The following is a 23,847-nucleotide window of genomic DNA, read 5'->3' on the forward strand; positions in this document are numbered from 1 at the left end:
GTTGTTTTATCATGATTATCTCGCCCATATGGGGACAGTAACACGACTCCAGTGCACTCGTTTGGAAGTTTATTAGTTACAGTTCTGGCCATTCACAAAATGCACCAGACCACGCCCTCAAGTTGATTCACCCCACCTCATATTTTAGCATGATCTCAACTCTTACGAGAATTCCACCCCCTGCGCTGTCATCAATTGCACTGACGCAATATGTCAGGAAATGAGCTCCGCAACGCCCAAGTTACCACAAAGACCGGGGGTAAAATACGGTCTGTGCGATGAATTATCCATTACTGACATATCTGTCTTCCTCAAAGCCCTTTATAAAGCCCTTTATAATGGAATACTTTTTCAGATGACTAAAGATGTGAGGCAGCAATGGGGCAGAAGGTTAAGGTGTTTGGACACAGACCAGTGGAGGGTTGCCAAATTGAACCTCTGTTCTTCACCAAATCATCATTCAATGAGTTGGCCGTGTCAAATGATGATCTTTATCTCTTTTTTATATTTCAGCTGCTATTGAAGCATGTCCACATTTCCAGTTCAAATTTTGCCACCTAACCATCAATAGGACTCTCATTACATTATTACCTCTAAAATGAAATACAAATAATAGTGTTCATGTCTGGTAACAATGCAAAACATTAATAGCTAACTTAGTTCATTCGGCTAACTGAAAATACTACGTGTAACAATACTGTCATTTTACATAACCATCTTAGATTTATTGTAGATTTGCATTTCACAATCTTTTTAATCAATATTAGTTTTGTCAAATGAATAAATTATTACATTCCTGCACGCCCCTCCCTCGTGCCCTTGTGCGTTCCCTGCTGGAGTGTCCCAGCGCCGCCCCCTCAGCCCTGCCTCGAGAGTTGGGCGACTTCCTGACTAGTTTTGGGGCACGTTTTGGAGAAGCCTTAATGCCCTCCTTATCTTTGAAGCCACACCGGCATCTGCCTCGGTCTGAACTTGTGCTCCGTGCCACCGCTGTCACGGCAACGCAAAGCCAGAAGCCAAATGACAACTGGTGTGCGAGTAAGACAGCGGCAGTACTGTTCGGGGTCGGTTTGTTGGAGACCGTGCTGCTGGAGTCGCACTCGGATGTTGTTGATAATGCATTGTATTTGGCCCATTAACGCAGAATCTATTTAGTTAATGTGTGCTCGGAGGGAAACAATGTGATGCATTTTAGCAGTTCTGTGGATATTGAACTCATTGGCTGTGTGCAGTCGTTGTGTCCTCCTGCAGATGAATTGTTTTGTGCCCACCAATCGCAGTGCGCACAAGATCTATGTCATTATTGTATTTGTTTTACTCGTTTGAGCAACGTGTCAATAAAAGGCTGTTTATATAAAAAGGGACCGTGTTGACGCTCAATGGGAGGTGCAGTTCAAGGAAGCCATGGAGTCCTTGCATCCTCACAAAAGTAAATGTTCTTTTATAATACCATACAGCCTGTCATGATGTTTGCTGTGAAAGCTCCGCGCTCCCTTGCTAGCTCAGTGTTAGCGCCAGTACTTTTTTCCTTTCCTTTCCTTTTTACCAATTCTATCTCTCTGTGGTTTTCGCTATGTCAGTCTAAAATGTATAAATACTACAAAATCAGGCAGTAAACGGTGAGCTGTGGTGGATAGCTCTGACAACATGTTAAAGACTTTACAAAATGGGTAAATACTAAAGACAGGTCAATATTTTGTACAGATATTTTCATGACATGACTTTTGCATTCTGAGCAACTAATTGATCAAGCGAAAGAATAATCTATCAGCACATATGATCATTGTTGCTGCTCTACATAAAACATTCAGACAGTCTTTACTTTAAAATGTATTTGGTTGTTTATTTTATGTTTTTATGAAAGTCCATTGGATTTTTGTCTCTGAATCAGTTGAGTCTAAATGTGCTTGAAATAAGTTTATTTTAACAAAATAAACTAACTAGGGGAAAAAATCCAGCACACTCGTGCAAGTGAAATGTATTTACAGGTAGCGAGGCAACGTTTCGGCAACTGGGCCTGATTTTTTTTTCCCTAGTACATTTAGCGTCACGTACGCCTTTTTCCTACGCACCTGCTACAGAATCTGATGTGCGGAGCACCGTCCTGATATCCAACAAAATAAACTAAAAAAGAACATTCAAGACGAACATTGTCGATGGATTTAATGTAGAGCTATTTATTTATTTGGTCAGGACAGTGAATGTTAATGAACATACACAAAATACACGCTGTAAACATGCTCATCAGTCGTCCCGCCAAATGTACAAAACTAAATAATGAGATGAGGAAGTAAACATTTAGACCTTTGTTTCATCAGAAAAGCCTAAATGAAAATCAGAGCATATACTGTAGAAGGAGAACAAACTCTGTAATCTTCATGACCCTTTCTTTAATTTGACCCTTTCTTTAATTTGTTGTAAAACATTGTATACTTTATTTTCTTTTTTTCTTTTTTTTTTTTTGGTAAGTAAACACTCACATGCATAATTTTACATTTTGTTTCAATGTAAACTAATATTTATAATAATGGATATCGAAATATTCATAATAGAAATCAGTTAAATGATCCAAACTAAAGAACAGATGCTGAAGCATTTCACTGTAGAGAGGAGGGCATTTTCATGTATGTGATTATTTTTTTTATTTTTTTTTAAACCTGTGTATGAGCATGGATCTGGATATTTGAATGCAGTCGTAAATAAGACCAGGGCTGTGGGCAGGGCTAGCGGATGAAAGCTTCTCTGAACTCTCAAGCTGTGAAGGCAGGACCAGATCAGACATGCATGAATCTATCAAAACACAGCTCTGCGTACGGCTAATGATGGAAGAAAACCATGAAAACACGATGAACAGACACTGAGGAAAATAAGTACATGAACACTCTGTCACTGGGCAAGTTTTCTTATTTGCAGCACTGACATTCAGATCAATTATTTTAAAATCATCTCTCACAGTGGAAATGCACCTACAATGAAAATTTCAGATCCTTCCATATTATCTAAGCGGGAAAACTTGCAAAATCAAATACCTATTTTCCTCACTGTATTTGTCGTCTCTAACTGGGAACAAAAACTCATGATCTTATACTTTTTATACAAAAGTAATGGTACAAAATGTATCAGTTATTTGTCTTGCTTATTCTATTGCTGCGTTCCATTTGTCCTCGGAGGTCGGAACTCGGACCTCAGAGTAGGGCTGGGCAATGAATCGATCGAGTCATGTGAAATTGTCATTTATTTGAGAGGGATTTTTGAATCAAGCGGTCCACAGTCGATCCTCTGTCAAGTGGTTTTGACTTTGGAGGAAGAAATGTGCATATTATTTGGCACATATACAGAATCTGTATAGTTTATGTTCATGGAATCATTACTAAAAGCCTTTTTTTTTTTTTTTTTTTTTAAACAAGATCGCTCAATAAGGAAAAACCATCTGACGCTTTGTCAGAGTTTCTGTGTTCCAGTAGTCAAGATGGATGAACAAACATATGTACTGTCTGACTCAAATCAAATAAGAAAAAACAGGAAAGTGCTCAAATCAACCAAAATGTGGATCAACTTTAAGCTAATTTATAAACCCAGACATTTGTAAGATAGGTTGAGAGTGAATTACTGTTTGTGTTGTCCTCCGTGTAGACGTGGCAACATTTGCATAACAGAACCAAACGATGCAGTTTTAAGTACAGGTGCTCAAAGGCAGAGCAAGGACAGGTTCACAAAGAGTGGGTGGAAGGTAGAGGGCAAGTAAATCCAAAGTAACACAAGTAAGATCAACATATTAACTTAATTCAGATGTCAAACGTTATCCAAGCACAAGCCCAGCCATGTTTAATTGTCTAACTCTTAACAAACTCATGGTTCCAAGTAGGAACTCCGAGATGTGAGTGTGTTTCACGTTGAAGTCGGAAAATTCGCCCTCCGAGAACGACTGGAAAGCAGCATATTCGTGGGTTTCAGCTTCCTGTTACTGTACATACAACATTTCAGGGGCTTTTTCTTATGCAGTTAAGTATTCCGTTGCTCTGCTTAACAAAATGCCTTTTCTCTGTTTTTTTCTTTTAGTAATCTTATTCTTCTTAATCTTAATGCATTTCCGCTATACAATATATGTGTGTTAGCAGAGATTTAGTTCCCGAGTGGTGTCCGGAGTGCTCTCTCTTTTGGTTGGCCGTTGCCGTTCAAAGCTGTCTCTCCTGCCTCTCAGGTCGGCCTCCATGCGTGCGGCGTGGCGACGGACATGGTGATGGAGCACTGCATCCAGGCCCGGGCCGCCTTCGTCATCAGCCCCTGTTGCTATGGGTTTGTCCAAAACGCAAACAAGTTCAGCTTCCCCAGGAGGTTTGTACTCGCGCCACGACTTTCCCACGGCTGTGTTTTCCACCTCGAGCTGATGACACACTCATTTTTGCACTAGCCACACAATGTGAACTAGATGAGCACAATTTTATAACGATGACTTGTTGTCATGGCTATAATGTAATATTCTTCCAACGTTTACCCAGATAATGATGCAGTTTTACCCATAAAGTAGCTAGTCGCCCACAGTCTTAACAAGCTGAACAGAACATTGTATGACGAATGTACTTTTTGTAATGTTGTAAACACAGAAATTGCACAGATCAATTGGCCGCCGATTAAAAAAGACGGTTTTAGGTTGAATCGGCCAGAATCGGTGACCGGCCGGTCACTGTCGTAATTGCCGGTTTTCAGCTGATCCAAACTGACCCGCATGCGCGCATGCGCGGTGCGTAGCAGCTCAGCGCGGCCAGAGCAAAACAGCTAAAAACTACAAGACTCTTTCAGAGCGCGGCGGCCAAAGTGTCCAGTTTACACTCAAAGTCTATGTAAACGCGCGTCGAACACCTCCTGCGTTTCCCGCGGCGCGATTCCTGCTTTTTCGCCGCGGAGCGCGGCGCAGAGGGTGCGTTTTGCCGTTTTCCGCTCTAGACGCTTTGACAGGCATAAGCTTCAAAGTGTTAAAATCGTTTGTGGCAGAAAAGTTCAGATTTGTTCAACTTTGGTGGAATACAAGAAGGACCGAGCCTGGAGGAGGATCAGAGGAGACTGGACTGTGGGGTAAGATATTATAACTTTGAGACGATTCCAATCTACGTGTTGATAGGTGATGCGGTCAAAATAATTTGCGCTGGTTTGTGTTTGACGAGTTCATGTGTTTATTCAGAGTTATCTGCAGAAGAGTAGGGACACATGAAGGGCCAGAAGAAACAGCAGCAGGGCTGTCTGAAGAGTTAGTTGTTGTTGTTGTTCTGCTCAACTAACAGAGCTAGGCTACGAGCTAATGCTAACAAGAGATCTCATCCACCTGAAATGAGACTTTAAAAATACTTTGATGCATTTGAGACATACATTACGTAGATACAAAACTTAAATTACTGACTCGAACAGCGAAATGAGGACTATTTAATTGTCCCACAGCCTCAAAGAAATGTTCACACAATCAGCTGTGCTCTAGAATCTATAGTGCACTAGAATTTATAGTGCTCAGCTCATTGTGCTTCTAGTGAGCGTGTGAAGTTCAAATCAAAGAGCTGATGAAACTGGAATATGATATTGGCAACATATGTGCCTCATTTAATATACTGTATTATACTAGTAAAAGTTTGAATAATATTGCAGTAAATGTACTGGGCTGAAATATAACTGCTGTATAATGTTCTTTTTGAAGATCTGGATTTGCCTTCAGACCTCCCTGTTGCTCCTGCTCCTGCTCCTGCTCCTGCTCCTGCTTCAGGGGATGCTGGCCCTTCTGCTGCACCCACAGGTGTGTAAAAGCATTTGGTTGGATTACAATTTGATTTTTAGCCTGTGTCATCTAAATTGCAATGTGTGTTTTTTTTTGTAGGCCCACAAGGAAGAGGTCCTGGAGCCAGAGTCCTCCAGCTTTGAGAGGGAGGTGCTGGCAGCGCTCTAGGACTGACCCTCCTCATGTTCCACCTGCTTCCTCTCCTGCAGAGGGTTCCAGCTCATTCAAAAGAATGTGTAAAATTACAAATGTATAAATTACTATATGAAAATAGTTAATTTGATTTCGATCTGGAACCATTGGAGCTGCATCTTCTGCAGGAGAAATGGACTCCTTTTTCCTCTGTGTCCCCCACTCTTCTCCAGGCCATATATTATATAGTTCTGTGTATATATATATATATTATTTTTATATGTAGTTATTTATTTTTCTATTCCTCACCAAAATAAATCACATTTTATATTCTTAAACGTGTGTCCTGTATACATGCTCCTTTTTCACATAAATAATACTGGGTAGTTTTTGGGAAAATCAGTGGCTAGATAGAAAATCGGTATCGGAAAAATCGGTTTTGGCAGGTCAGACCTCCTTAAAAACCGGAAATCGGTATCGGCCAAGGATTTTGGAATCGGTGCATCTCTACTTTTAATCTTCCCCCTTGAACAGAAGAGGTAACCTAAAATTATATTAAAATAAAATGATTTGAGTAAGGATAAGGGGTGGGCGATATTGATACAAAATAATTTATCTTAATATTTTTACGTATCCTGATAGCGATAGTCAGTTGATATTTTGTTAATCCTACAAAATGTAGTTGAAGTCTAATAATCAGACTGATGTGAAATGTCTGTAAATGAATCACAAAACTGCAGAAATAGCACTTTTATACCATATTTTCCAGACGCACTGGAGTATAAGTTGCATTTTTGGTGGGAAATTTATTTGATCAAATCCAGTACCAAGAACAGACATTTAATCTTGAAATGCAATTTAAAATAATAACAGATTAGAAAACATGGTGAATAGGTGTACGTATGCTGACGCTAACACCTTCAGCTACATGACGCACAGACAGAACTGTGGTAAGTGTCTGGTATGTTAACGTAACATATTAACAGTTATTCAGATAACTATAGCATAAAGAACATGCTAACAAGTTTACCAAAGCATCAGTTTTACCCCAAATCACTAAATCCACTGAATTCTTCTTCCTCTGTGTCACTTCTAAACAACTCCACAAACTCCAGAGGAAGAGGAAGTGCTGATTCTTCTTCTGCGTCGCTTAGAGCAAAGTGCGCCCTCTTGTGGTTGTGAGTGTGAAAATAACGAATAATATCACATATATCCCCATTGTGTGGACAAATAAAGGCATATCTTATCTTAAGTCGCACCCCGGCGAAACTATGAAAAAAGCAACTTTTAGTCCAGAAAATACGGTATATTACTTTTTCATTTATTTATTTTTTCAGCTCTTTTTGTAGCTTTTTTAAAATGTATTTTTTACCTCATTATATACTCAACATTCAACTTTTGAATGTCTTCAAAACAAGATATATGATATGGTCTCTATTTTGTTATGCTTGTGTCACCATAGCCACAGCACAAACACAAACACAGATGATACAAAGTCAATGGGGTTTATTGGTGTACCTCTTACAGTACACTGTTATTTGGTCGCCTCCTGTCTCGTGTATCTCGTTCATCTTTAATAACAGCCTGTGTCAGTCACAGCTTTTGTTACAGTGCCACTCTCCTCGCCGTTTCCATCTCCGCAGCAGGAAAGTGTTCAGAGTAAACCAAACACACGCATCTTTCATTTTAACATCAACATTTAATTTTATGGGAGCGAACCTACTGAAGAGGCCGTTCTCTATGCAACAGCAGCAGCAGCAGCAGAAATGAACAACTAATGGCTGGAAAGTGCTGAGACATGCGCAGGTTTAATGGTGTTGATCCTGTTCCCATGGCAGCGCAGTGTGGCCGCTGTCATGGGCAGACAATCAGGGCATGGTAACGCAAGGAGACAATAACTTCATCTGTTTGTTCAAGGGGTCTTAGTCGCACCAGCCAAAAAATGCATAATAGAGAAGAAAAAAACATATATAAGTTGCAATGGAGTATGAAATGCGGTTGCAAGTGTGAAAATAATATCACATATAAGTCGCTCTGGAGTATAAATATAAGTATAAGTCGCACCCCGGCCAAAACTATGATTTTTTTATTTGGTGCGACTTATAGTCCGGAAAATACAGTGTTTTGAAGATATGCAACAAAAAAAAAGATATAAGGTGCATATAAAAACTAGAAAATGTCTTCAATTTTGCTGATAATTTTACAATCCGTTCACATTTGTCTGATTCTTAAAACTCAAATTAATTTAAAGACAAGTTTTGCCACATTTCTGTTGATTTTTTGCATCACATTGTCAGAAAATAACTATCGGAATACTCCAAAAACAGTATAAATGTTCCCCAAATTTGGTTGTACATCGTGAAGACCCAAGGTGTTATTTGAGGAAGTGCATCTCTGTGATTTGAACACCTTAGACTTTTACCAGACTAATTCTTCTTTCATACATATACATTTCATAGCTTTCTGCTGTAGTTTATTTTACAGTCTCACTTGATTTGTTCACTCCTCAAACTGCTACTTTTGCTTGTTTTGCATACCTAAACTAAATTAAAAGCGGTAAAATCACCAAATACCGACGCTACACGTGAAAGTACCTGAGGGCAAAAAATAAAGATTTTCCGTGACCCCAAAAAGCGTGCCTTCCAGGACCTTGTGTGCATACAAATATTTAGCGACTTTCACATTCTCCACTTTTCCCGTCTCCACCGCTGCTAAGCTGACGCCTCACCTCTGCTCGGCTCTCATGAAATATTAACTCCTGACAGCCGTACGAGCGCAGCTGTAGACGAGGAGAGGCGGTGTGTGTCCGCGGGGCGCTCGCTCAACGGCGCGTCAGTCTGGGCCCCGCCACTTCGGCGCTCGCACCCTCGGGTCGTGTTCCAGGGGACGGAGACGACTGTGCAGGTGGTCACATTCCGGGCGGTCCACGCTTTTATGAGCCGTGAAACTAAACTGCCCAATTTGCTCCGACCCCTCAGTAACACCCCTGTCATACAGAGGGGGCTCAAATATTGTTTTAGTTTTTTTCATTTAAAGACTATAATTAGAAGAAAGGAAGGGGGGGAAAAGGTCTTCCCTGCGTGTGACGAATTGTGTTTTTTGTAATCTGTGCTAGGATTTATCTGTAATGTTGAGTGTATTTGTTAAGTACAGTTAAGTGTAAAATATATTGTACATATTTTTTTATAAATATTCTTATTTTCTCTGCACTTTTTTGCAGCTTATTTTTGGATTTATTATTCTAGACAAACCACTTAATGACAGGTTTTTACAATTTTCAAATTTTGGCTTTAATTGTTGTATTTATACCTGTTGTACATGTAAATTACAGTTTTACACCAAACGAGTAGGTATTTGTGGAGAAAAGTTGAAAAATCTGTAGAAAGTGACATCACACAAGGGACAGTCCTTCCTGTAAAAGTTTATGCATAATTTACACAAAAAAAGTACTTTTTGACCGAATAAACATTAATTCAACAAAATAAAGTTGCTTTCATATATTTTTATTCGTCAAATAAAAAAACATTGTGACATTAGATGAGTTTTGGCCCAGTGGTTGGTGGGTAATTTCCTAGTGTGATGTCATCAATTACAAACGGGAAGTGAAATTATAAACCTAAAAAATGTGCTATTCTGGGATAACGTTTTAATATTTTTTTGCTAAATTCAAACTATATCTCAACTGCTTTTCAGTTCAATGAGTCGTCCGACCTGTAGGGGACTTCAATAACGTAACGATGTATATCTTCAAAACATTTAAGTTGATTATGATATTACCACCAGATCTTGGTCTGAAACTGTGCAAAACCAGATCTAAACGTAAATGAGACTAAATAATGCATAATATAATTCTAAATAAGAGCTGACCAAGAGGAGACAAACATAAATACATTTGTCTCAATAAGTTGATACAATTGCAGTGCCTTCTTAATCGCGGTGCTCTGCTGATCGTTGACCGCTCGTTTGTTGTTTTTTAAATAAGCACACTGTTTTCCCAGTCTTAAAAAATCCCCATTTCCCAGACATAATTGCATTCTATTACAGTAAATTTGTACTGTTTGTGTTTGCATAAAGGATTACATTTGCTAGCACAACACATCTGAAGTTCAAATCATGTTTTTCCAGAGCAGTATACAAAACAGATGGCAACTTTATATTTTAATCACCGCTTCTCAACTTAGAAATGTTTTGTGCTTTCTTTCAGCCAAAGGTTTCGGGAGACTCTGACATATAAGGTATGTTGCAGTGCCACACACGTAACAAAGTATTATTTATAAATTGTTTAGCTAAAAGTATAAAGTTACAGAAACGATAATGAGCTTTTCCCACAGAAGTGTTTAAAATGGTTTCAGAAATAGTTCCAGTATATTAAAATTCTGTCCGCCTTTGTCCTTCATTTTGACAGTGTTAAGTGAGTATTATTATTAAGTGAGTATTATTATTTTAGAAAACAAAATGCATTTAATTCCAGACATTGTTAAAAATAAAAATACTAGCAAAAATATGTAAATTAATTCCTTCACCGTTGAATTTGATGATTACATTCTTTGACCTTATTTTTTTGGGCTGTTCAAAATGGCTTTTAATTCAGATGCGTTGAGCTCTAACTTTAATTCTTTGTAGGCTTCAGGTTACATTTTTACATGTCTCAACTGGAGAGCACCGGTGCATAGAAAGGTGAAAGCGCGTCCTCTCACACTCATTTACCTAACGGGCTGAAACACTGAGGAAGCCTTTGCCAAATTAATCTTGAGCAAAAAACACTCTCAAATATGAATATCACAGTAAAACCAGTGATTTAAGCAGAGGTGGGGGGTTGAGGCAAGTTAAGGTTCCAAAAATAATATTACAAAAGTTGAAGTAAAAAGTCATCCATTTGGTCCAAAACTGTATCTGTATCTGTAAGATAGGGGTGGGCAGTATTGGCAAAGTGGATATCTCAATATGTTTTGGAGAGTTTCTCAATAAAATTGTTTAGACATCATTAAGTCACTCCAACATGTGTAAAAACATGTCTTTAAACATTTCCAAGGTTCATTATCAGACATATGTGAAATATCTGTAAAATCTAACGCTAAAGAACAGAAATATCACATTATTATGCTCTTATTTGAAAGTTTGCAATATAACTTTTATTATTACTATTAAAAAACTCACAAAAACAACCTTGACAATATCTAAATTGTTATATATTGCAATATTTTGTAGGATGTTATTCATAATTTGAAGTTGTCCGTGGAAGGACAAAATATTAGTGGTTGAAATGGGAAACAAAATGATATCTAAAGGACAAAGAAATGTTTAAATTATTCAATATTGTTATGATTGTCTTACTCACAGTGGGACGAGAAACTAAAACCTCAAGTAAGAGTAATGGACTCAAGTAAGAGTAATGGACTCAAGTAAGAGTCATGTACTCAAGTAAGAGTAATGTACTCGAGTAAGAGTCATTTACTCATAAGAGTCATGTACTCAAGTAAGAGTAATGTACTCGAGTAAGAGTCATTTACTCAAATAAGAGTCATTTACTCAAGTAAGAGTCATTTACTCAAGTAAGAGTAATGGACTCAAGTAAGAGTAATGGACTCAAGTAAGAGTCATGGACTCTAGTAAGAGTAATGGACTCAAGTAAGAGTAATGTACTCAAGTAAGAGTCATTTACTCAAGTAAGAGTAATGTACTCAAGTAAGAGTCATGTACTCAAGTAAGAGTCATGTACTCAAGTAAGAGTAATGGACTCAAGTAAGAGTCATTTACTCAAGTAAGAGTAATGTACTCAAGTAAGAGTAATGTACTCAAGAGTCATTTACTCGAGTAAGAGTCATGTACTCGAGTAAGAGTCATGTACTCGAGTAAGAGTCATGTACTCGAGTAAGAGTCATGTACTCAAGTAAGAGTCATGTACTCAAGTAAGAGTCATTTACTCAAGTAAGAGTCATTTACTCAAGTAAGAGTAATGGACTCAAGTAAGAGTCATTTACTCAAGTAAGAGTCATTTACTCAAGTAAGAGTCATTTACTCAAGTAAGAGTCATGGACTCAAGTAAGAGTCATTTACTCAAGTAAGAGTCATTTACTCAAGTAAGAGTCATGTACTCAAGTAAGAGTCATGTACTCAAGTATGATTTCTGAAAACTACTCCGAAGTTACATTTTTAAGTAGACATACCCGTCACATTTGATTTGTGTGAAATATCAACGCTGATTTAGGCAGGGGTAAGTTGAGTAGACAAAAAAAGTAATTCCAGTCGGAGTACAGACAATGATATTATACATAAATACAAAGTAGTGATCCAAGAAATTACTCAAGTTAAGTTGTTTTTCAAAAGCAGTGTCAGGGTGACTGCAGCTGAAGCTTTTTCTACAACACTCAAGTGAGAATTAAGTATTTGGGGGAAAACTATTAAACTAAAAACACCCATGCTAGAAATATAAATGTTAAAATGATAATAATATTGTCAACATAAAGCTTTTGTCATTTGTAGACTTACTCACAATGAGAAGAGGAATTTAGTCATCTTAAACTATAAAAGTATCACAACAAGAAGTTACATTTCAGTAAATCTACTCCCCACCTTTGGATTTAGGCAATATTTAGACTATTCACGTTTGATTTGAGAGAAATGTATTTAATGTAACCTAATCTAGAACAGTAGTGTCCTCGGGCGCACGTCGGCTCGCTCCTCACTGTCCATATCCCTTATCTGTGGGCCCAGACACATCCTTGTTGTGAAGCACCCATGCTATGATGATGTATGGGCGCGAGAGGTAGCCACAAGGTTCGTCATGGCAACCTCAAGAGTTGACTTGTCACAACAGGGGACCACCTCCAGCCTGCCACTCGTTCTCATGGAGCGTTTTCGCCAGCGGAGCGTTGCGCATACATGGGATTAGAGATTATTTACAGGCCAGTGAGAAAAGCGCTCTCTCCTTCTCATGATGAGCTGCGGGTGTTGGATTAGTACGGTTCAGTCACAGGTTTTCCAGTTCCGCTGCGACAGAACAACAGAACTGTAACTTGCAGTATTTTTACATGCCAAAAACACAGGCACCAGGCTAACTATGTAAGAAGAATTTGTCCTTAATGTATTGCCAGGTAAAATAAAGACAAAATGAAACACTTTTACGGGCTTCACAATGTTGGGGAAATTGGAAAGGAGAATGTACCTGTGAACTACAGGTGCCATTAGATTTTTCTATAAAAAGACAGGATCGTTTGCACTTTACCGAGGGTATTCTGTTATCTGCTTCATTTGTGATTTTGATTTCTATAACGATTTATTGTGTAGGCCTGGAATAGTATTTAACAAAATATTAACAGGCAAAGTGTCTTGTGTGAAAGTGATTTTAAAGTACCGTATTTTCCGCACTATAAGTCGCACCAGCCAAAAAATGCATAATAGAGAAGAAAAAAACATATCACACTGGATTTTTTGGGGGGGAAACATATCTAAGACAAAGAACAGACATTTCATCTTGAAATGCAATTTAAAATAATAACAGATGAGAGAACATGGTGAATAGATGTACGTATGCTAACGTAACACCTTCAGCTACATGAGGCACAGACAGAACTGTGGTAAGTGTCTGGTATGTTAATGTATCATATTAACAGTTATTCAGATAACTATAGCATAAAGAACATGCTAACAAGTTTACCAAAGCATCAGTATTACCCCAAATCACTAAATTCCTCTGTCACTTCTAAACAACTCCGCAAACTCCGGCGGTAGAGAAAGTGCAAATTCTTCGTCGCTCACCCCAGCCAAAACTATGAAAAAGTACGACCGACTTATAGTCCAGAAAGTATGGTAGTTTAAAAGAAATGGGTTGTAATAGTAAAAGCCTTTCCTAATAAGTAGCTTCTTATAACCCCGGAATAGCTGTTTATTCAATATAATATATACATTATTAGTTGACGTATAAAGAGGTTGGTCCGCTCAATCATGTTCTACGTTGTACACATACTTGTATGCAGAGAAGCTTCTGTACGTCTTTATTTGGTTCATGTGCGATTTGTACGCTCACAGCTCATGTAGCAACAGAGCTGTACGTGTGCTGACCACCGGGGGCAGTAGTGAACACGGCGCAACAGTGGAACCTTTTTTTAAAACGTGACTGGAACAAGCTGCTGCAAAAACACATTTGTCTCTTGACACTTATCCAACAAATGTGATCTAAAAATGGCGTGGCCCAGTTGCAATAATCGCACTTGCACACTTCAAATGCGCGTTGACGACGAGTCGCTGAATTGTGGCGTGGAGCGATGCAGACTTCAGGCACGTACATTCCCACATTGTATTTGCTGTAATGTTTTCTTGTACCATAGAAACTTGGCTGCGAGAGAAAACGGGAAACAATGGAAAGGAATGTTTTAACAGTGATAATATTTTTCATAAGTCTGTGATTGTCAAGCAACGTCACTGTAAAAACATTCGGCCTTCTTCTCATTTGTTTGTGATGAGCCAAACTAAACTGTCTGTGGCTTTGTGATTAATTTATCTGCAGTTTAACAACACCGCTGACAGCTATTTAACGCATTCACAACGCTCAGAAGTGCTGTGTAGTGGGCCATGTGACAGGGCCATCGTCAAAAGCACAAATTTACTTACGAAAACGAAGCATATCAACCTCAATCGACTAAACATCAAAAGGCCGACAGCCCTTCTATTCTCTGCATAACAACAACATAACATTCCACTAACACGACTGTGGCTGTTAAAGATTTTCTAAGTTTAAAAATTGGTAAAAATGACTAACCTGCATTTTTCATCTCTCAAAACAAAGAACGCTTACACTTGTTGTCTTTCTCGGTTGACTAACACCTTATGCCTGCTACAAAACACGATATATAAAAATGATTCACTGCTGTTGTATGTTTTCCTGCTAAACATTCACAGTTGGACAAAATCCCGCGCTCTTTCTCTTCCACATAAGTACGAGCTGTAAATCTCATCTGTCTGTTCTGCCCTTTGCGTTTTGTTCACTGTGCGGCTTCATACCCGGACCCCCGCTGTGTCCACTCCAGCAGGAGGAATAACGGCGGCAATACGTTGTTTTTAGGAGACCCCGGTTGTCCATTGTGCACAGCGGCAGTTAAACCCGCCGGCAGCTATTGAAGAATGACTTACGCGCGGAATAGCGGTCTAATGGTGTGAGATTGGTGTTCAGCGCTGCCTTAAAAGCACCTGCTCCACGACCTTGCATCCAGCGTCAGGTCCGCGGAGTGTGCAATGGAATCAGCCAAAGCAAAGAACGGGTCGGAGATGACTAAACGGTTTGTGGAATTGCTCGCCATGTGAACCGTAAACAAGGGGTGAAGTCCGGACAGAAGCAGCCTGTCCGGCGCCCGGGGGAAGTGGATGGGCCAGAGTGGTTGGCTTTTGTTTTGTTTGCATGCGGTCAGATTTTTTCCCCATGTAGGTGGAAGTCTGGTTTTTAAATGTAATGTTCCGTCTCAGTGGCACACAATACGATAAACGCCAGCCAATGGTGTTGCACGCTCCAACGGCACGAGAGTCAATAAACCCAAAAGTGAATAATGGCGGTGTTTGCGCTGGATTTGTCGATGATCTGTCGCCAGCGGCAACAGAAAGGCAAGAGAAATGGTGTTGATGGATTAGTATTGTGAAAGCTTCAAGAAGAAGATTTAGGGTTTCTAAAAATAGCAAGCAACAGGTATGGAAAAAAATCAGGTTACAGTATAAATACATAAGAGCAGAAAAAAGTAAACGTGGGGCTCATTTTGTGAATGGAATGTCAAAGCCATGGAAAAGGATCCATAGAAACTTCACAACTAGAAAAGGTTAAAAACGACAACAATGCATACATTTGTTAGATTCTTTACAAGTGTCTAATTAACTTGTCACCAGACTGCATTGTAAACCGATCAGTTTAAATCAGTACAGTGACAGTTGCTATGAATTAATTTGCGCTTAACATCACTTAACATAAGAAACTTACACGAGCTTTGTGTGCCGTACACTTTTACCTCTGGTTGCTATGCATTACACAATTATATTTCAAACTTTAACTCCAAATACAAAGCCAGCTTTTATGTGTACACTTAAACTAACCGTTGTGTTTTTGTGGTTGGAACCATATCAGTGTTTTCCTTCTCTGTGGGGAAAGTATTTGCACTGTTATCATCCCATATTTTAAGCAGCTTTGTGCTCTGCTTGTTTCAGGAACACATGATCCTGTGCCGCTTCGCCGACCAAACTGCAGTGCAGCTTCCCCCAGAGAGACGCCTCATAGGTGGGTCCCGCTCCCAATACAATACTTCAAACTTCAAACATTTCCATTCAGGTATTACAATTAGATTTTTGGGGGGCATTTCATTTTTAATTCCTCCTCTATGTGGGATTGACGATAGCTTAGGCAGCAGATTTCAGAACTTTCGAACCGCTGTTCTGCAGAGGTGGAAGCACATTTTGAACTGCTGCAAGAAATAAGAAGCAAATCAACCATAATAAGCCATTTCTGTACAATAGCTGTATGATTTCAGAGTGCACAGAGTGATTTGCCCCAATGCCTCAAATCTATGCACTTTGATTGGTCTACCAGCGACCGATGATTGATGGAGATGGAGGGGTTCTGACCCGAGCTGATGGCTCCAGTATTTCTGACTGCGATTAGATTCAAATGTATCTTTTGAACTAAAGTGTCAGTTTTCACAGTTAACATATTATATCACCTTCAGGAGCATTTTCATTTGGCAAAGAACTGAAATATTGGCAGCTAAAACCAAAATCATGTGTATTTCTTGTTTGCTGAGGTGTAAACGGTTTACAGGATCTATACAAAATATGTTGCCATGGGAACTGGATATTATTAGGCCTTTTCAGAAGCTCTTGTATTAGGTTTACACAGTCAATCTATCAAAAAACATTTCATCATTGCTATATGCTTATCGCAAAGTTGCGCCATAATTAATTATTGTATGTGTTAATCATGCATTTGTTGCGCACCGCGGATGCGCCAGAGGGGAAACACAACACTTCACTCCTGAAAAGCATTACATGTCTGAAATATGGGACTGCTTCAAACACAGAGCAGTATTTAACTACTATTACCTTTAGTACTGTAAAAACACACTGTCGTAGCCCGCTGCTAACTCTGATCAAATGCCACAGAAACAAACTTTCATGTGATGAACAAGGCCAGAGAGGGACGCGATTACAACACACTCACTAAACGTCAATGCAAGAAAAGCCCCACTGCGTAAGTTTTTAAATGAAGACATTTACTTTATTACAGGTGTTTTATATTGCTCTAAATCTTAAAAAAGGGTCTGCCACCAGAAAAGGCATAAAACTGATCTAATAGAGCAGAATGTCACCAGGAATCTTAAATTACCCCGAATTAAGCTTGTTTGTTTTATTAATCAACAATTGGCAATTTTGTACATATCCTCTTTACTAATCAACTAATCTGTTTTTTCTCGATTCCTAACACTGCCGGGTAACCAAACGAATCTTGTCAATCGCTCTCCGATTCCCTACGTCACTTTTTAAACGCCCGGACTTTGGACATGTCTGGGAAATGTCTCGTTTTTCCATCTCCCGCTCGAGACAGAGCATCTGGAGACAACAGCTGCCCCGTCAGAGGCAGCGCGGAGCAAATACAGCGGGGGAGATCCGTGTTCGCCTCGATGGCTGTAGATTCTTATCAAAGCTCCGTGTGAAACGTGAACGCGGCGGGTGTGTGCGTGTGTGTTTGTGTGTGTGTCTGTGTGCGCGCGCTCTCCCCGACGCCTCTTCAACCGGGAGGCCTTCAAAACGTACCTGACATTGGCTGTCACTGCGGCTTCTGCTCCGGATCAGTTAACATTTCCCTCCGCCATATTTGATCACCTGTCTCCCGCCGCCTGCCTTCCCTGCGACTTACCGGCGCACTATATAGCACTATTTACCTCAGCTGCCACCCGCTGCTAAACTCGCTAATGCCGAGGATCGCGCTAATAAAGGGGCGGATGAATCCAAATTAAGCTCGTAATGCAAACCGGGCGCTGCATGGGCTGCCACACGACACGGGTTCAAACTGTTTGAAAGTTTTTGAAGCCTCCTTCGAGGTGTGATGGGACCAGATCAGAGGGACATTGATCCGTTGGGTCAGACAGTCCTAATAAGGCTCTGCACATAGGATTACAAATGTGAGGAATCTGTGTCTGGGGTTTAAAGTGAGTGAGTTTTACATTCAGGGCAGACCAGGGCCAAGTCCTCTGCAGGATTTTTTACTCACTGTAGTTTGATCTTATGGGAGAAAGCAGGCTGCTGAACGCCTCATATGATTAGGCGTCATGGGGCAGTCAACAGATTTTATATTTATGAGTAGGCAGATTCAATTTCCCCATAGCAAAATGAGTCCAGTTTTTTGCATTTATCTCATCTTTCCACTGCATTTATGAAAAGACTTTGCCAGCTTCACAACAAAGACATTTCAGCCTGTGCAAGAAATGAACCTGTTTTGTAGTCGGTGATGGTTTAATTTTCTATTCTTCTCTTCATGGGGAAAAGCACACATGCAGCGCAGTTAGCCAATCAAGCTAGAAATGGCTGTATTTGTCGATTTTACTCATGATCGCAGTCGTTGCGAGGATACGCACGAGAAATCACTGTTGTAAAGTTGGAAAATGAGGCAAAAACAGCGAGGCAACTGTTAAAGTAACTGAATCGGCTTCAAATTTGAAATTGCAATTAAACAGGAAACTTGCAAGCGAAATAATGTGGCTCTGTTTCGACACAAAGGAGAAAGCTCTAGTCTATTCCGACTTCAGTACTGCAATTGAAAAAAGCCAGGCTCCATGTGTGAATCCTGGCGTTCTCTCTCATCGCCATTTTCACGCTCAGCTGTTCTGTATAAAACATCCAAAAAAAGCAACGTTTTATTTTTTTAATGAACTTAAGATTTCTGCGGCGCGAGCGCAGCTGCCTCAGGTGAATACTGCCGCTGTGTCTTTGGGCAAGACTCTTAACCCGACTCTTACCCAGTGTCTGCGAACAACTCGTGTGTGAATGTGTGTGTGAATGGGTGACTGGTTCCTTGATGTAAAGCGCTTTGAGTGCGTTCACGGTAGAAAAGCGCTATATAAATGTGACCATTTTTCATTTTGTATGTATAGAATATGTCACTTCCATCACCAAATAATAATTCCCTCTTTTAATGTTACCCTGTGCTCATGCCACATCTGTTGATTCGTGCTCAAATAAGAATCTGTATCTATGGCCCATCAGCTCTTCATGTTTTAAGTTAAGAATTCTTATGGTCAGATCATTTATTACCACAAAATGAAACCTGTTGCACTACGCTTCCTTCAGAAGTGTCACGAGATGTTACTGTGACGTATCCAGTCCTCCCACCGCTCCAAGTAGGAAGTCATCGCCAAAACCTGTTAAATCCACTGACAAAGTGATACATCTGAGGGATTCAATTTAAGTTCTAAGTGAAATCGTGCGTTTACCATTTTGGTCGTGTACTTATGGGGCCCTACGGTTTGCCCCGTATACAGGAGTGTCTGATTATTATTAAAACAGTGGGTGGGTACATTTCTTTAGCAGCCTTTTGCCCAGAGCCGCACAGGTGATAATCGCACCGCTCTGCCGTTCCCCTGGAGACACACGATGCTCATCTGAATCATCTGAACAGAGCTTGGGTAAAATTTGCAGCCATTTGCAGCCATAATGACAACTTTAGCCTGTCTTTACATCCATTTTCTATAAGCTCCACTGCAGAGCCCGGTGCTCCCTGAAGAGCCCGCATTACGGTGTTGTGAAGGTGGCTGTGCAGAGAAATGTCTTTTACTGCCTGTATCAAGTGCTTTCTGGGTATTCACACACTCAGCAAAATGTCTCTTTCCAAACCGTTATCTTTATTCACTGGGTTTACTGGTTACATTATACACTGATATGTGTGTTTTAGAAAATGTGCTTACATCAACATTATATCAATACTGTGAACATTTTATTTGTAGTTTGTACTTTCACAATATTGGATGGCAATGGACAATATTAGTACTGGTAATTTGGGGTCTTTTATGGGCCTTGGAAAGGATAATAATTTAATATATTGCTTTTATGGACACTGAAGAACACTTTAAATGCTGAGATAAAGGAAAGACAAACAACAGCATTAAAGGTGTCCTCTGTAACCTGTTTTTTTTTTTTGGTGGAAGGTCCACTGCCTTCTCATCTTTATTACTTTGCTTAAAATGTTCCACAATATGGCATTAAACATATTTATAATTTACCATTTATTTAATTAAAGGCATTTTTATGGCTCAAAAATATCTCGAAATGCATTCTTACCATCCTCTATGGAAATTCACACGTTTAATGCCATACTGTGGAACATTCCCAACAAAGCATCTCCATGGAGACAAGCAGGCGATGGACCCACAAGCAGAAAAGTAACAGAGTGCACCTTTTAAAGAACATTAAAGAAAGGCCAGTTTGAACAGGTGAGTTTTGAGCAGTGACTTGATGTTCAATGATGAGTCCTGGTGGGCTGTTCCAGAGGGGGGGGGGGCTCGGTCCCCCAGGGTCGGAAGCTTTCTCAGCGACTTTGTAATTCATGTTATTCAAGGCCAGCAAAAGCATAAAAGGCCTATATTTTGCAAAAAGGAATGAGTTCAGCCTTGTTATAATTCTGTTCCTCGTCTGCAGGCTATTGAAAGGGGAGAACGTAGACCTATATGTCACAGATGACTGAAAAAGAATAACATTGTCAGTCGTAATGGCTCTTATCACGCCTTGTAAACACAATGGAAATAGAAATCACACACTTTGGCCTTGGGTTTCTTTGACTTTCTTGCATTCTTTTCTGCTTGTACATTAGGCTGTGCGCAACAGTTCTTATAAATACTCAATGTTTTTGAATGTTCACATCTCAGTTTTCGTCACAATTTGTCATAGTGTGTGTAGATAAATGTTTTTTTTCTGTTTGGGCACACATGACATCAAATCCTGGGTACTGAAAAGCGCTATATAAAAAATAAAAGTTATTATTATTATTATTAGGTATAAGTTAAACCTTTATGTGTACACTTTTTGATTTTCCTATAATCCAGGGGTGTCCAAACTTTTTCCACCGAGGGCCGCATTTGGAAACTTATACAGAGCAGAGGGACAAAAACAACTCAACTTTGTCAAATTTGTTGAATGACAAAGTGAATCATTCGAAATGTTGCACTTGACATAGTTTCAATGCCTCCACACCTTTTGATAAGACTTGGAACATTAGGTTGGTATAGCACCAAAATGCTTGAGTGTTTCCAATTGTACAGTTAAAAAGTACCACTTTTTGTTGTTTGGCCCAACTTGGCAGGAAGCCAGAAGTCCAACAAAAATTGGTCTGAGGGCCGCATTTGGCCCCCAGGCCGTAGTTTGGACATGCCTGCTATAATCGGTATGTGTAACTGGCCTACTGTATAAATTATTGCAAAATCGTTAATTTAGAAATTCATCAATGATTTATCTCAACCTATTCTAAAAGCTGTAATGTGATAGAATTCCATTGCTTTTTTTAATTTAGTATTTCATTAAATGTATGACTCAAAACTGGGATGTCTCTCCTAAATCCAAATTTGTTTTTAATTTGAGTGGCTTTTAATGTATCTTTTGCAATTGTACTAGAACTGCCATTTCCACGCTTGTGCTCTATAGACTCTTCCAGTCCTACACTTATCTAGGTTTAGTGCTTTTAACGCATATGGCACTATCTGGTCTGCAAGCGCAACTCCTGCAGCCTCACATTTTTTCCACTTTTATTCTCCTGCCTTCTTAGCTGATGCATCATTCTGTCACTTTACAGGCAAACAGTGCATGGGGCTCGTGGACTTGGACCGCTCGTGGGCAGCAGAGGCTCATGGGTACTCGATGCGGGTTATGACCATGGAGCCGGAGAGCTGCACACCAAAGAACAACATGCTGGTGGGCAGACGGAGCCGAGCAAAAGAAGGGCAAACATAAATCTGGTGGTGAAACATTGGAACATTTTACTTGTAAGAAAGCTTTATGTGCCGTTTTATTTGTCCATCTTGACTTTGTCATTTTTCGCTTGCCTTTGAGTTTGAGGTTTCCAACACAACATGAAGCAAAACTGTGCAATTGTGGTTTGTTTTACTTTGAATTATGTCAATTAAAAAACATATGTTAAGTCATTTTTAATAAAGAGTCATTTTTATGTATTATATTGGAAGTAGAATGATAGTTTTTAATGTTAACCCTCAGTCGTCCAGGTTGGTCCGATGGCAGAAGAAGGTTTTAAGAGTGAAGATGTTTCTCCGCTCATCTAAGTTGCTTCTTCGCTTCATAAGACAAAGGACAAAGACATAGAAGGTCTGCTCAGGACCACAGTCTGCCGTGAATCTCTATCTCGAAGCCACTAACCACTCTTTTGTGGACTGAAGTAGAAGTCCTGGTGAAGGTGAGAACGCAGTTTCAGAGGGAAGTCAAAAAGGTGCAACCTGCCCTCCATTTACAACGCCATCATCAGGCCTAACCCAAAAAGAAAACTTAAGGGCTAATCGGAGTAGGTTGACACATTAGGGGCATGAACATTGATGCTAAATATGACTTGGGTGGCAGTTCACACCTTAGAGTAGTTCAGTAGACTTAACTAACGAACAAACTATGAACAATGATCTTGTGTTAGTTTCCGTGTAGTTAGCGCTTCAATGTCTAACAAGAAGCTACTCGGATGAGTGTTGAAATGTCTTCACTCTTGAAACTTTTGCCCAGTTGATAGAATAGCATTTTCTTTGCTTGACAACTCTTGATTAAAACTAAAACAAACAAAAACTACAAAGGCATGGCATGTAAAGTAATTATAGCATTACATTATCATTCAGCCAATTGAAATTCAGTGCTTGAAATGAATGTGCACATAATGACGAGATTGGCCCTATCATTTGTCGTGTGCACTGTTCTGTTCGCTAACGTCTCGCTGAGCATGCCATCAGAATGAGAAAATGGTTTTAAAGTCAATTGCATCATTTCAAGTCTGGCATTTGTCACGGGTCCATGGAGAAAGTGTGATTATAGCTCATGAAGAATGGATGCGTATATACTATGGATCCAGTAATGCGTTCAGCCCATATTAATATTTGATAATGCTGGGGAAAAGGTTAGCGGGCTTGATTTAGGTGTCACCATGTCTTCATATTTACAATGTGGTGTTTAGTGGAGGTGCTATGAATACTGGGAAACACTATATGTTAGTGACTTTTTTTTTACATTAAACAGGGAATAAGAGAGTTTCTTAACACAGTAAAAACTTCTACAATTACCAAATAGTTTTGGGAAAAATAATGTTGAACATGTTGAACATTGGCATTGACTAGGTTTTTTCATGTCACAACATTTTAATACTACTTGGGACATAAAATTAGCACTTATTTTGTATCGTTATGGCCTATTTTCGATAAAACGCCTGACTAAAAGGAGCCTTTGTAATAAAGGTTTTTTTTTTTTTTAAATCCAGGCTTAATCAATATAAAAGCCCTAAAGGAAAACATTTTTGAGTAAGAGTTTGGAGTACAAACTGACCCTGATTCTTCCCAGAATGCCCGATGTGACTGAAAATAAGTGGGCTACAGCTTTCTTTTAATATTTTACATTTCCAGGGGCTTGATAGATATTTTTTATCCGATGGTGGGCAAAAGTAAGGGAAGAAAAATCTAATTATAAAGCATTAAGAAAATAGGGGTTTCTGCCAGGAGCAACTTATTTAACGGATCAGGTTAAGAATTATTCACATTAATTATCTAAATTAAAACCAAAGATCTCCTCCTGCTTTCAGCTCCATTTTGTCTGCTTCCATTTGGTCAAGTCAGGCTCTGACTTCAGCTCTCAATGACGCCATGTAATTTCGCGTAACATAAGGGCCACCTGTTGTAAAGTTATTTCCACTCCTCCTTTTGGCGCTTGGATTAGCGGCGGCGGAGGGCAGGCTTTAG

General features: G+C 39.5%; 1 protein-coding gene across 2 annotated transcripts in view; it reads left to right on the plus strand.

Moving 5' to 3' along the window:
* Positions 1-21,902, plus strand: part of gstcd (glutathione S-transferase, C-terminal domain containing) — a 91,758-nt gene extending 69,856 nt beyond the window's left edge. The window contains exons 9-12 of one of the 2 annotated variants that reach the window (XM_072463926.1): positions 4,202-4,335; positions 10,098-10,128; positions 16,079-16,148; positions 21,702-21,902. In XM_072463926.1, the coding sequence (XP_072320027.1) occupies positions 4,202-4,335; positions 10,098-10,128; positions 16,079-16,148; positions 21,702-21,859 (393 nt within the window). In that variant the 3' untranslated portion in view covers positions 21,860-21,902. The remainder of the gene's footprint in view (positions 1-4,201; positions 4,336-10,097; positions 10,129-16,078; positions 16,149-21,701) is intronic. The other variant, XR_011930152.1, reaches the window with a different exon arrangement.
* The last annotated feature ends 1,945 nt before the right edge of the window (positions 21,903-23,847 follow it).

This window comes from Eucyclogobius newberryi, unplaced genomic scaffold, assembly GCF_026437365.1.
Source record: "Eucyclogobius newberryi isolate DKJ021-1_F unplaced genomic scaffold, fEucNew1.0.hap1 SCAF_4, whole genome shotgun sequence".
In the NCBI taxonomy this organism is placed as follows: Eukaryota; Metazoa; Chordata; class Actinopteri; order Gobiiformes; family Gobiidae; genus Eucyclogobius; species Eucyclogobius newberryi.